The 13,845-nt window shown below is 46.4% G+C and overlaps 2 protein-coding genes across 2 annotated transcripts; one reads left to right on the forward strand and one right to left on the reverse strand.

The window, feature by feature from the left end:
• The first annotated feature begins 6 nt into the window (after positions 1 to 6).
• On the forward strand, positions 7 to 8,611 carry LOC119317913 (dynamin-2A-like). Its single transcript, XM_037592415.1, has 22 exons — positions 7 to 120; positions 209 to 259; positions 348 to 468; positions 567 to 665; positions 1,112 to 1,173; positions 1,523 to 1,640; positions 1,728 to 2,070; positions 2,328 to 2,475; positions 2,689 to 2,790; positions 2,876 to 2,995; positions 3,638 to 3,721; positions 3,817 to 3,944; positions 4,386 to 4,470; positions 4,595 to 4,703; positions 5,048 to 5,124; positions 5,269 to 5,325; positions 5,570 to 5,708; positions 5,782 to 5,939; positions 6,166 to 6,279; positions 6,356 to 6,423; positions 6,987 to 7,159; positions 8,027 to 8,611. Exons 1-22 carry the CDS (start codon positions 19 to 21, stop codon positions 8,245 to 8,247), a joined length of 2,679 nt encoding a protein of 892 aa, XP_037448312.1. The 5' UTR covers positions 7 to 18; the 3' UTR covers positions 8,248 to 8,611.
• A 499-nt stretch (positions 8,612 to 9,110) lies between these two features.
• On the reverse strand, positions 9,111 to 12,688 carry LOC119317915 (endoglucanase 7-like). The gene is made up of 4 exons (XM_037592416.1): positions 11,846 to 12,688; positions 11,108 to 11,308; positions 10,133 to 10,387; positions 9,111 to 10,053 (listed from the first exon to the last, which is right to left on the reverse strand). Exons 1-4 carry the CDS (start codon positions 12,302 to 12,304, stop codon positions 9,349 to 9,351), a joined length of 1,620 nt encoding a protein of 539 aa, XP_037448313.1. The 5' UTR covers positions 12,305 to 12,688; the 3' UTR covers positions 9,111 to 9,348.
• Between the last annotated feature and the right edge of the window lie 1,157 nt (positions 12,689 to 13,845).

The raw sequence follows: 13,845 nt of genomic DNA on the forward strand, positions 1-13,845 counted from the left end.
GTCGAGCTCTCCGAGTCCATGCGCCAGGCCGCCTCGCTCCTCGCCGACGACGACCCCTCCGACGACGCCGCCCCGCGCCGCCCCTCCACCTTCCTCAACGCCGTCGCGCTCGGCAACGTCGTAAGTGCCGCCGCCCCGGACCCCTCTCCCGCCCGCCCCTCCCGCGCCCGCGCCCCGATCTGACGCGATCCGGTTTTGTTCCGTGCAGGGGTCCGGCAAGTCGGCCGTGCTCAACTCCCTCATCGGCCACCCCGTGCTGGTGAGTGCCTCGTCTCTAGTAGCTCTCGCTGCCCTCCGCCGCTTTAGGCGTTCGTTTGTGCTGAGCAGTGGTGGCTGGTGTGCTGCAGCCGACGGGGGAGAACGGGGCCACGCGGGCGCCCATAGTTGTCGACCTGCAGAGGGATCCAGGGCTCAGCAGCAAGTCCATAGTCCTGCAGATCGACAGCAAGTCGCAGCAGGTTTCTTCGAGTGAGTGAGATCTCCCCTTGTCCAGCCAGATCTGGCAATGCACGCGGTTGGTCGGTGCGCTCAGTTTGGTGACACTTTGTGGTTGTGTTGGCCTGCAGGTGCGCTCCGGCATTCGCTGCAGGATAGGCTTAGCAAGGCCACCGGACCCGGGAGGAGCAGGACTGATGAGATTTACCTCAAGCTGCGGACAAGTACAGGTCTGTCGCTGGATCACAACATGTTTACTCTAGTAGTTTGGGCAATGTTGCTAGTCTAGTAGAAGCTGTATAGTCACTTAGTCAGGCATTCCTGAGGGTATGGTATGTTTGAGCAAGTTTCCAAACTGTTTCCATAGTTTGGTATTGATAACTTAAGTTTTATGTGCCATTTAAAGCTGAAGTGGTAAGACCTTAAGATCGTGGAAGGCGCCAATTAGTACTCAAATCTAGCGTGTTCTGGTATGGTTATTACTAATTACTCAAAAGTGCGCTCTCTTAATTTTTCCAACGATGCAATTAATCTGATTCGGAATACCAGCTCAATATAATTAATCTGATTCGGAAATACCAGCTCAATATCTGAGAGTTGTGCTACATGCTAGACATTAACTCCTTATCTTTACTTTGCAAATGATTTCTCACTGTATCTGTCTTTGTTTTTCCAGCTCCTCCACTAAAGTTGATTGATTTACCTGGCATAGACCAACGAGTTATCGATGATTCAACAGTGAGTACTGCTCACACAATATTTTTATCTTACCCCTCAAGTAGTAAGCAATGCTTGACCAATCTTTTGAATATTCATAGTCCTTGTGGTTAAAATATGATTGTGTCATTGTAGATCAACTTAACCAATATAAACTGGAATAATAGTTAACGTATAGGAATGGCTGGAACATCAGACCAGTGACAGCATGTCATGCACTTGAACTGAGAATCACTTACTGCCTGTCGTAACTATGCTACTCATTCTCCCTCCCCATCCGCTTACAGCGTGGAAGAGAAGCAGCAAAACTGCAATGTTGTGTATCATGTTTCTATCATCACATGTTAACATACTGTTGTTAACATTTCAGATTAATGAGTTTGCTGGCCACAATGATGCAATATTGATTGTTGTGATACCAGCAATGCAAGCCCCTGAGGTTGCATCATCCCGGGCTCTTAAACTGGCGAGGGATATTGATCCAGAGGGTCTGTCATTTGAATCTGATCATACATCCTCCAGAAAAGCACAGTCACTCTCTTCGTAGCAACTGATGTTTTTTCTTGTCCTTGTAGGAACCAGAACAATAGGTGTCTTGAGTAAAATCGATCAAGCCGCATCAGATGCAAAAACAGTTGCATGTGTTCAGGCCATTTTGTCTAATAAAGGCCCACGCACAGCAGCTGAAATTGAATGGGTTGCTTTAATAGGGCAATCTGTTGCAATTGCGTCAGCTCAATCAGGGTCAGTTGGATCTGAGAATTCACTGGAAACAGCCTGGCGAGCTGAGGCGGAAAGCCTTAAATCAATCTTAACCACTGCTCCTCAGAATAAGCTGGGAAGAATTGCTCTTGTTGATACCATTGCTAAGCAGATACGTAAGCGGATGAAAGTGCGGCTACCTAACTTGTTGTCTGGGTAAGCATCATGATCTATATGTTGAAGCTGAAATGTTAAAGTATACCATTTTTCAAACTCCTTACCGAAATTTGCTATGACCACTGAACTATTCTGATCAACTAATCATCCATTCTATTTATCAATTTAATTGATCATCAGTGCACCATGAAACATGGATATTTCTTGTCTTTTGTCTTTTATATATAAAAAATAACCTGATTGTGATTTCTGGTGTTTAATTTTGCAAATACCTGTACCCTTGCTCTATTTCTCAGGCTTCAGGGCAAGTCTCAGGTAGTGAAAGATGAACTTGCAAGGCTTGGAGAATCGATGGTACAAAGTCCGGAAGGAACCAGGGCTGTCGCTTTGGAGCTGTGCCGAGAATTTGAAGATAAGTTTCTCGCTCATGTTACTTCTGGTGAGGTTAGTAATAAGCTTGAGTTATGGTCGTTGTCTATACCTAATTTAGTACTCCCTCCGTCCGGAATTACATGACGCTCAAGCGGATGTAGGAATTACTTGACGCTCAAGAGGATGTATCTACATCTATTTGAGCATCAAGTAATTCCGGACGGAGGAAGTACTTGTCAAGTAAAGTACTGATTACAATATCATTATACTGTTCTCAATCAATAGGGGTCTGGTTGGAAAATTGTTGCAAGTTTCGAGGGCAAGTTTCCAGATAGGATCAAACAGCTTCCGTTGGACAGGCATTTTGATCTGAACAATGTCAAAAGGGTAAATCTAAAAGCTCTTCTATATTAAATACTAGAGTGGAATACTATATTGGCCAACAATGGAAATCATTCTCTTCATATTCTAGATTGTCTTGGAAGCTGATGGTTATCAACCATATTTGATATCCCCGGAGAAAGGTTTAAAATCTTTGATTAAAGGAGTGCTTGAAATGGCAAAGGAGCCATCACGACTATGTGTTGAAGAGGTATGTCTTGGCTTAGACATATGTTATGCCTTTGGATGAAGAACAATGTAGTTTTCTTGATGAGCTATTTGTACCCTGCTAATATTCAGTATTATGTTTTATCTGTAAAATGCTCCTTGCTCAAATATGCAACTGTTTGTGTAGCTTACCAGTTATTATGTTTGTCGATACACTACTATTAGAACTATCCAAAGAGCAAAACACTTGGGCTCAGACATTTGTAATTACCTTAAGCAGTTAAGCTTATAGAATGGGGTCAAGCTAGGCTCAAATGGACACTATATATATTCAAGCCTTATCGAGCGGAGCTCAAGCCCATAATGTACCCATGTGTGTAGAGTTAAGTTAATACACTAGTATTAGAACTATCCAAAGAGCAAAACACTTGGGCTCAGACATTTGTAATTACCTTAAGCAGTTAAGCTTATAGAATGGGGTCAAGCTAGGCTCAAATGGACACTATATATATTCAAGCCTTATCAAGCGGAGCTCAAGCCCATAATGTACCCATGTGTGTAGAGTAGTTAAGGAGGCGAGCTCCAAGTTTGAATACAAACATAGGCTTGCTCAGCCTAATAGGTATATTTTGCATTGGTAGGTACTGTCTATGTAACTTCTGATATATCAGTTTTCTTAAACTAGGTACACCGTGTATTGTTGGACATAGTAAATGCCACTGCAAATGGCACGCCAGGGCTCGGAAGATATCCTCCGTTCAAACGCGAGGTATCAACTTACTCCCCCTTTTTACTGTTTGTATACACATAAATCTTACTCATTATTAGTTCTGATCACAACATTCCACCATTTATTTTGGCAAGATCATTACAATTGCATCTAATGCGTTGGATACATTCAAAAGTGATGCGAAAAAGATGGTGGTTGCGCTCGTTGATATGGAGCGTGCCTTTGTCCCCCCACAACATTTCATCCGTTTAGTACAAAGAAGGTAAGGTTAGCTGGGGCCTCTTAACAAATATGTTGGTAATTAGTTTCATTTTATTTGATCAACTTAAGTATAACTTTGGCAAGTAATCTGTTTTTTCTACTTCTATTTTCCTATTATTGGTAAATTGGTAAGGGAAGTTTTTAAGATTCTTAACTCATTTTCTTAAACCAGAGAAAGCTAATGTTAGATCATATTAGTGACAAATAGAGATAGCACTAGCAACCTAAATTATACTGCGAAAATGCTGAATCTTTTTCCTTACAAAGCGACACAATAAAGTGTACCACTTCATTTTTAACTTCTATGTTAAAAAGATTGATCTCACTTGTAATGATCTGTCGTACTATAAGCAGTCTATAAGTGGAGCTGCCCTTTCAGAGCTTTCATGATCATATTCACATAGTTAAGTTTTAATCTTTTTGCTTGGCATGATATTCACAGAATGGAAAGACAGCGCCGTGAGGAGGAGGTGAAAACTAAATCATCTAAGAAAGCACAAGATGCTGAGCAAGCCATGATGAACAAGGTATCACTTCTGCGTCTTTGCTTGCATGAATCTGCATACCTACAAAACTGTATGCAGATTGATCACCCTATATTTCTGTTGGTCTGGCTGTTCATAACTTTACATTGGTTGTATTTCATATTAGGGTTCTGAGCAAGCTAAGTCGTCAAAAGACAAATCCAATCAGCAAGATAAAGATACCAAAGAGGGACCTAATCTGCAGGTTGCTGGTCCTGGCGGCGAAATAACTGCAGGTATAATACTGCACTGTAGTTTGGCTCAACTTCAGCTTTTCTCAGAACAATTTGCTAGCACTTTTGCTTATATGCGACTATGATTAAAACTGGAAGTCACAGATATTTATCTGACGTAGCTACCATGCCATTTTTTATCTAGTAAAATGAAATAAGCCTTTTGATAAGAATCAACCTTTTTGGCCGCTTGTTAATTCCATGCTTACTCTGACATAATCTTCCATTGTCTAGTATACAATGCATGCATAAGGATGTAACAAATTACATGGTTTTGATGATTTCTTTTCCAGTAATTTGGGTTTGATTTATTGATACACAAAGCATATGTTTTCTTCTCCCTTTAGGTTACCTATTGAAAAAGAGTGCAAAAAACAATGAATGGAGCAAAAGGTGGTTTGTCCTAAATGAGAAGAGTGGAAAGGTAAATAAATCTGCCCTGGTGCCCACTAGTCTCAACTGTTCTGAACTTCTGAATGCAATCTTTTGATACTATTCTTGACATTTTCTGCTGATTTTTAACATTTGAGGTGGTTGGTGTTATTTACTTTGAACTTTCCCTGTCCAGCTTGGCTACACCAAGAAACAAGAGGAGAGACATTTTCGAGGCGTCATTGTCTTAGAGGTGTGCTTGATTATATATTTTACCATGTTCATTTTGTTCTACTTGACATTGAGTAATCTGTGATTGATGCATTACTTTACCATTCTTGGTTGTAATAGACACAGTAAATGTTTTCTGAGTCATCGTGGATAGTTCCAGTTTTTAAAACTTTTTTAAAAAGATATTTGAACTTAGAAATATCATGTCTACAACTATGTGAGCTGTCATATAAACTTTCGTAGTAACAGTATGTCGTGTGATTCAGGAATGTAACCTGGAAGAGATAGAGGAGGAAGAGCTTTCTAAAACTTCTAAGGATTCAAAGAAGGCGAATGGGGCAGAGAAAGGCCCAAGTCTCGTATTTAAGATTACTAACAGGGTTGCCTACAAAACTGTGCTGAAAGGTTGCTACCTCTAAACCAACTATCTCAAGGTTTACTCTGACTCTACCGCATTAATGTTTATTTCATGTTGCAGCTCATAGTGCCGTTGTATTGAAGGCTGAGAGTATGGCTGACAAGATTGAATGGGTGAAGAAGATAAAAGGTATTATTCAGAGCAAAGGTGGGTCTGTCAAGAGTTCAAATACTCCTGAGGGCGGTTCCATGAGACAAAGCCATTCAGATGGATCTCTTGTAAGCTCCACACTATGTTTGAGTTGTGTCCTTTTCCAGTATCCACCGTTAAGCTTTTAGAACTTACTTTCAAGAGTTAGTTGCCTCAGCTTATTTTCTGTGAACTGCTTATTTTGAGTTAGCATGTTTCTCATTTCAATGTGTGATCTTATCAAACAAAAGCTCACCTCTTGCTGTTGCTTTGTTCTACAATTCAATGACACGTGATTACACCTTTTCTCTCAAGGATACGATGGCCCGGAGGCCTGCTGATCCTGAAGAAGAACTCCGATGGATGTCACAAGAAGTTCGTGGTTATGTCGAGGCTGTGTTGAACAGCCTGGCAGCAAATGTTCCAAAGGTATATTTGTCCCTGTCATTTATTTTAACATTGTCAAATGTGGCATTCATTATCTTATGCATGATCAATTGATCAGGCTATTGTGCTTTGCCAAGTGGAGAAAGCAAAGGAAGATATGCTAAACCAGCTGTACAGCTCAATAAGGTTGGATTCTCTCTTTGTTCTGAAACGAAATTGATACCCTGGTTCGGTGTCCACTTGTCCATTCATCAGTATCCTCTTTCTTGTACCCAATTGACTGAAAAATGGACCACCCAGTTGGAAGAATCACAATGCTTTTGTGTACTCCTACCTAAACCCTAGTTTAACTCGCAGTTATGGCCTTATGGGTCCTTGCTACTAATGGGTAGGTTCATTTTGAATAGCTTCATTATATTTATTTTCCTTCTAATTATGTTACTTTTATGAGGTGTATTTTATACTGGGAAATGCTTCACGACTAAAAAGTTGCATCCTTATTTAAAAAGTGATATGCACCGATCCAATTGATTCACACAGTTCTGGCTCCAATCACTTTACACAGTCGCATGCCTACACCTAATATTCACCAACCCAAGTATAGCTCATCTATTTTTTGCTATTCATTTCTTACTGTGAACTTTTAGAAATGTTGAAAAAGTGCGTGCCTGTTCCATGGTCAATCTATTTAAGTATCTTTGTATAATTCGTTGCAGTGTTGTTAACTTTGTCTCAATTTTCGGTTTCAGTTCACAAAGCAATGCAAGGATTGAAGAACTTCTCCAAGAGGACCACAATGCTAAACGCAGACGGGAAAAGGCCCAAAAACAATCGACTCTTCTGTCAAAACTTACTCGTCAGCTCAGTGTCCATGATAACAGAGCTGCAGTTGCATCATATTCTGATGATACTTCTGGTCCGGGTAAGCGCGCTATTTCAATATCTGTTTCATACTCAGTATCAGCAGCCAGCCGAAACCTCAATATCGCTTGATGCAAATGATATCTAGAACTTGCTAACAACTTTGTAGAAGTTAAGCATTAAAATTTCCCTGAAAGTAATTCATCCGCATTGGTTACTTGTTTCAAGCAAAAATCAATTATGTTCTTAATTTCTTTGTACTGTATGCCAATTTTCTGATTAGCTGATGGTTGTTCATATCACTGCCACCTGTACAAGCACTTCTTGAAGGCTACTTACAATAATCAATGATGTTTGACTTTTTGGTACCAACTTGGCAGAAATGAGTTTCTTTGGTGTTTGTGTGTGGGCACCTTTCACTTGTTTTGCATAGCGTCTGCAAAAAATTTCAGACCTGTTCTATATGCAAACAAACCTGGAACACCACAGTATAGCGTTTCACGCTAGGGTTGTGTTGTGGCGGCACACATCTTTGGCCAAAACTTAGGAGGGGCAATATGCTTGCATTAGGTTCAGGAGCTTGTGTTCACCACTTGTGAGCATCCTAGTTTCAAGTTGCTAAACATTCTTTCCTTGGTTTGAAAATTTGTCGATTGTATTTTATTTTGTATTAGTAGTTATCACCGACCGAGTAAGATAAAATATGCATCTAAAGGGATACTACCAGAGATAAAATAAAGGAGACTATTTAGGAGAGGGTGAAAATAAATTAAGGCAAAGGAGAGAGGTGAATTTACATGCACCTTTTATTCTGAAATGTGATTAAAGATATTAGTAATACCCCTGGGATGTTTTTTTTCTTCTTTCTTCTGCTTTCCTGGTGTACAAACCAAACCTTTACCCTGACAAAATGAAACATCACTTGCAGAGAGTGGCCCACAGAGCCCTAGCCAGTCGGGTGAGGACTGGAGGTCTGCCTTCAGTGCTGCAGCAAATGGCTCTGCCGACCGATCCAGTTCACAGAACGAGTCAAGATCGAGAAGTGCTGACAGTCGTGGTCGGCGGTATGAAAATGGGGATGCAAACGGTGCCAATTCAGGCAGCCGACGCACACCAAACCGGTTGCCACCTGCACCACCGAAATACTAAGCATGTTGATTGGCATATGTGAGAATCCTATTTTTCATGGCATGCTCTCACTCCCACCTGATAGTGATGGGAAAACAAATTGGAATGAGAATAGAGAGCTGGCGAGAGATCGCATGAATGGTGTGTATCCAGAGGACCTCAGTTGTTTATAGAAATATGTAGGTTATCTACGGTGGTTGTTTCGCGATCATTTTGCTATATCGATCAGTCTGATGCTCTCTCGGCCTGTGAGATTTTGTTGCCACAGATCAGTTGATCTTGGTTCTGAACTCTGTTGTTGTAACTTGTAAGTCTTCCATCAAACTGGCAATGTATCCTTTTCACCCATTGGTGTATTATATTCTTTCCATTCTTTTTGACCTCACGAGACTCACGTTTTTATTTTGAGGTGATATGCTTGGTGTTGTATGCAAGGGATCTGGATCGTCATTCTTTGATTAGCCACGAGAAATCATAAGCACTCTTGTTGATACTCCCTCTGTAAAGAAATTTAGTGATCTAAACAATCTTATATTTCTTTACAGAGTATTATTATTTATGTGTTCTTCCATCTACCTTTGTGTAACTTCCTGCTTCATCGTTGGATTCTTATTTCCTAGTTTTACGGGGCATCACTACTTGTGTCCTCTGATTCAAAATTTTGCTGTTAAAATAGCAGACCCTAATTATAATCACGAATGATTGTACAGGGCACCCATGTAAAAGCTGGTTACTTGATGAAGTGAAGGTTTCGTTGCTAGTTTCATTTTCATTTTCATCAAAAAACGGCCCTCATATTGTCCTCCTATTTGAATGCGTTTGTTGTGTCGCGTCTCCTTTCGTGGCCAACTCTCATTTTCAAGCTTGGACAATAGACTCCTCTCTTGCAAGCTTAAACAAACTAGAATCACCGATATATAAATTCTCATTTTCCTTTTCTCATATGTACAGGCAGCGAATTTACATTTGCATGTCAATGCCTCCAGCCCTTTTTTTTCCCTCATATACTACACCCATCTCCATCCTTTCTGTGTATCAAGAAACCTCCAAAGAAGGAGAAGAAATGAACAAAAGAATGGGGAAAATTGTACAGCCCCTCGACCTATAACCTATCTAACCCATTTACACCTCGGCCGCCGTGCCGCTTCTCGCGGTGGCAGCTCTCTGCTCCCTCTCCTCCCTCTCCTCCCTCGCCATCCGGTTGAGCTTGGCGAACATCCCCACCATGGGCGCGGTGTTGTAGGTGCACGCCTCCGTCTGCATGTAGTTGTCCCGGTTGTCCCTGAACCGGTCCCTCCGGTCGGGCCCGCCGACGATGGCGCCGACGAGCACGTTGGGGTTGGAGCTCCGGCGGCCGAACCAGTGGTCGAACCCTTGCGAGCACCCGATGAACTGCTTGCTGTGCTTGTACGGCACGATGGATGCCGCGCGGTGGTGCACCCTGGCGGGGTACTTGGGGCCGTAGCCCACGAGGTAGCTGACGCCCCTGGGGTTGGTGCCCAGCACGTAGTCCGTCTGCGCCCTGGCCAGCGCCGCCACCTCGCCGGCGCCCGCCGTCCCGCCGCCCGCGCAGGTCACCGTCCCCACGCCGGCCTCGGCCAGGTAGTCGGCGTAGGTGGAGAGCAGGAACGCCGCGTTGGTCACGTACTGCATGTTGTTCCACTGCCGGATGTAGAGCATCCCCCCCGGGCTCCGCTCCACGTTGGCGTCCTCGCCGCCGGCCTGCGCGTTCCGGCCCAGGCACGCGCACACGTAGTGCTCCGCCTTGGCCTGGTACCGCTCCAGCGTGCTCTTCTGCTCCGCCGTGTGCTCCCCCCTCAGCAGCAGCTGAAAATCATTTCGTCTCGTCAGTGACCGGCCGGCCAGTGATGGTTCACCTGATAGCTCAAAGTGCGCAGTGGCTTACTCTGGCGGCGAGGATCTGGACGCCGGCGTACTTGACGTCCCAGCTGAACTCGGTGATGGCCCAGCCGGTGCCGCCGAAGTCGTGGGCGTTGTCGACGACGTAGTCGAGGTAGGCGGCCTTGCCGGTGGCGCGGTGGAGCCACAGGGCGGCCCACAGCAGCTCGTCCTTGTACCCGCTCACCGACGCGTAGTAGCTCTTCACCTCCGCGATGCTGCTGTCGTATTGGCCCCTGTACCCGTCCGCGAACTCGAACAGCTGCACGCACGTTTACAAAGCGAACATCAGCCAACGTGCACGTACATCCAACAACTAGTAAGATCGCATACACTATCATCAGCTTAAAAAATAAAAAATAAAAAGCCCTAAGAATAATAACTAAGGCTGCATATGTATCTATCATTCATTGATGCGTTTTATAGTTGACACTTGAAAAGCGGCAGGCAGGTAGGTAGCCAAGCCAGGCCAGTGGGTGTGGATACGGACGGGTTCAATTAGCACATGATGGCACGACGACCGCTTCCTAATAATTTCCCAGTTAAGCCGCTGGCTCAGCATGTGATTGAACTGGCCACCTAATCATGCCCGGAGGCGGCAAATGGAAAGTTCCCCGTCCACCAGATAGAGGTTGCGCCCCGGCCCCACACGGCAGCCAGCCGACAGAAGAGAAAAAACCTCCGTTTTCCCGCCCGATCGATCGACGTCGGTCTCATCGCGTCGAGCTGTTTGCGACTTGGCATGTGCGGCACAGGGCACAAGAAAAGAACACACACCTCATATGCCCATGAAAAGACCGGCGCCCCTTGACCAAAGCTACCAATATTCGTACGCTATGTTCCAAAATCCGGTACGCAGACAGACTGGTGCTACACAAAGCTCCAAGCTTGCGCCGATATTTTTCTCTCATTTTTCCACACGAGACTTTGCAATTGCATGCACCACGTCAACGTACACGATGTGTGTATCTGGAGTGTGTACCTGCTGGGCGTGGTGCAGGAGGAGGTGGGCGTAGTGCGGGTTGGACTTGCGGAAGACCATGGAGGCGGCGGCCATGGCGGCGGCCGTCTCGCCGGCGACGTCGGAGCCGGGGTGGTCGCGGTCGACCTTGTACGCCTGCCGCGACGTCGTCATGTCCTCCGGCCGCTGCCAGCAGTAGTGGTCCGTGTCGCCGTCCCCCACCTGTTCAAGAAAAAGCTAGGGGATTAATCCGACGGCTCGGGTGCATCGTGGACGACCGACGAAGCTGTGAAACATATGCACGCCATGTGGGAGAAAATAGTTTAGTGCAACCACGCAAAAAAAAAAATAGTTTAGTGCCGCCGTTCGTTGGTACGTACGTTCATCAAATCAAACTGGCCGCCTACCTAACACGCTTGTTGTTATTCACCAGAAAAAGAACCTTTTTCTTTTCTCTCCTAACCAGAAAAATACTCCTATATCTATATAATTGATCTCTCTACATAAAAGATTTTGTGTAGTATGTAAATGAAGAATCTAATTGATCAAAGTGCAGCGAGGTAGCTAGGTGTGCATGATTGAATTGGTCTCTCTCTCTCTTTCTTTCTTGGAACGATCGCTGGCTTGCGTGCGCAACAGCTAGCTTGGAACCGGTCGGTCTCATCTCATGCATGTCATGATCGTATCTGAACACTGCTAGCTATAGCCAGGGGATGGAGGTGACACACGATCGCCGTCGTCGGCTCGTGGAGTACGTACCTCGGCCCACAGCTCGTCGGGCTGCGTGTGCGCCTTGATGAAGTAGTCGGTGCCCCACTTGATGGCCTCGAGCGCGTGCGCGAGCTCGCCGGCGGCCGCGACGTCGTCCCCGTACTCGAGCATGCTCCAGGAGAGCATGGTGACGGTGAAGGCCATGGGCAGGCCGAACTTGACGTGGTCGCCGGCGTCGTAGTAGCCGCCCACCAGGTCCACCCCCTGCTCCAGCCCGTCGGTGAGGCCCGAGTGGTCGCGCCACGGCACGCGCTGCCCGTGCGGCAGCCGCCCCGACCGCTGCGCCTCGAAGTAGAGCAGGCTCTTCCGCAGCGCCTCCTCGTAGTTGTGCGCCTTGCCGTCGCCGCTCCCGCTCTTGCTCCCCTCCGCCGCCGCCACCGCGGCCAGCAGCACCGCCAGCACTAGCAGCAGCGCCGCCCGCAGCCATGGGGTGCTCCCTGATCTCATTGCGCAAGAAGATGCTCCTCGGATCGTTGGCGCCTTCGCTTGTGCGTGCGTGCCCGGGGCGCGCCCTGTGATCACCGCCGCGCCGCCCTCTGCCGGCTCTGCTAGCTTAGCCTGTGTGCGAGCGTAGGGGTGTGTGTGTGATCTCTCTCCCGCGGTTGTGCGTTGCGTGCTGTGTGGCGAGCGGGGCGGGGCGGGGCAGTGTCCTCCGACCTGAGGCCGTGGGCTGGCGCGCTTATATTCGCGGCCGGCGTCCGGGTCCAGCGCACGCACGCGCACCGCGTTGAACCGGTTCGGCGGCCGGGCCGGGACGGGGGAATATAAAACTCTAGAGATAGTAGTAGATGGCAAGAGGAGGAGCAGGCAGGAAAGAAACGATGCAAATGTAAGCGAGCGAGCGAGCGAGCGAAGCTGCGTTTGGGTTTTGTATCCTTTGTTTGGTCTGGGGAGATAGATTGAGATGGTTGGGTTGGGTTCTGGGTTAGCGACGACGCACGCAAGGGAGGCGGCAGCGGAGCAGATTTTGACCGGGACGCGTTACGTGTTTTTTTCAGAGCGTGAGTCGGTTGGGGCCAGCCGGGCACGTACCGCCAGGCACCAACACATGGCCGAAGGACGCGTGCGACCGGCGTAGTTCCTTCGGGCCAGGTCGCCGGCCGATCGACCGGCCGGCCGGTGGCCGGTAACAGGTTTTCATTTCACTGTCAAATCTTAGCAGGGAAGGTATCCTAGGTCAGGCGGCCGGTCTGATAAAAAAGACCCGTTTTTTTCTCTCTCTTGCTACCTCCCGTGGAAAAACATGTTAGTGATATGGTACACGTTACGCGGTAGTTATAAGTGGTTGGCTGACGTACGTTTAACTATAGGCAAATTATAAGCTTTGTGTGAGCCGTGAGATTATTGTTCCGGCCGGGCGCCGGGGCGGGGCATGTGTTTGTCGGGGGCGGGCATGTCTCTCCACGATCGGTTGGTCAATCGTGTAGTCAGCCGACGGTTGCAGCATGTTTCGCGATGATAATACTATTATCAACTGCTAATGCTAGCAAGATGATTATTAGGTTGAGCTAGCAAGGTACTACTATCAATGATCAACAAACTACATAGCACGAGCCGATTAAGCCGCACCATATATTCTGCCAAACGAATGTACTTTTTCCGTTTTGAAATACTTGTCTGACAAGTATTTTCGAACGGAGGGAGCACATATGTACATGCAAAAGTATACAAGGAGCTAGCTGTTTCTTTTGCTGAAGCTAAGCTACAAGCATACGTCTTCTCCTCCACCTATTCTCGTGCGTGTACGTGAAACTTGTGATCCGTTTCCCCGTGGCCGGACAGGGACTCCCCGGCGGCAACGATTTGATGCCTCCCTTTTCTTCCACCGGCTGCGCAATCCTATTGCCATCCTGCTAGACCCTAGATACATGCATGGGTACGTACATCTATCTGGTAGTACTGGTAGGCAGGTTCATGGATAGACGCACGGTTTTTACCGCGACATATGTGCTTTGCCAAACCATAAACTACTGCTACTAGCACCCGAT

The sequence above is a fragment of the Triticum dicoccoides genome, chromosome 6A, assembly GCF_002162155.2.
Source record: "Triticum dicoccoides isolate Atlit2015 ecotype Zavitan chromosome 6A, WEW_v2.0, whole genome shotgun sequence".
Lineage (NCBI taxonomy): Eukaryota > Viridiplantae > Streptophyta > Magnoliopsida > Poales > Poaceae > Triticum > Triticum dicoccoides.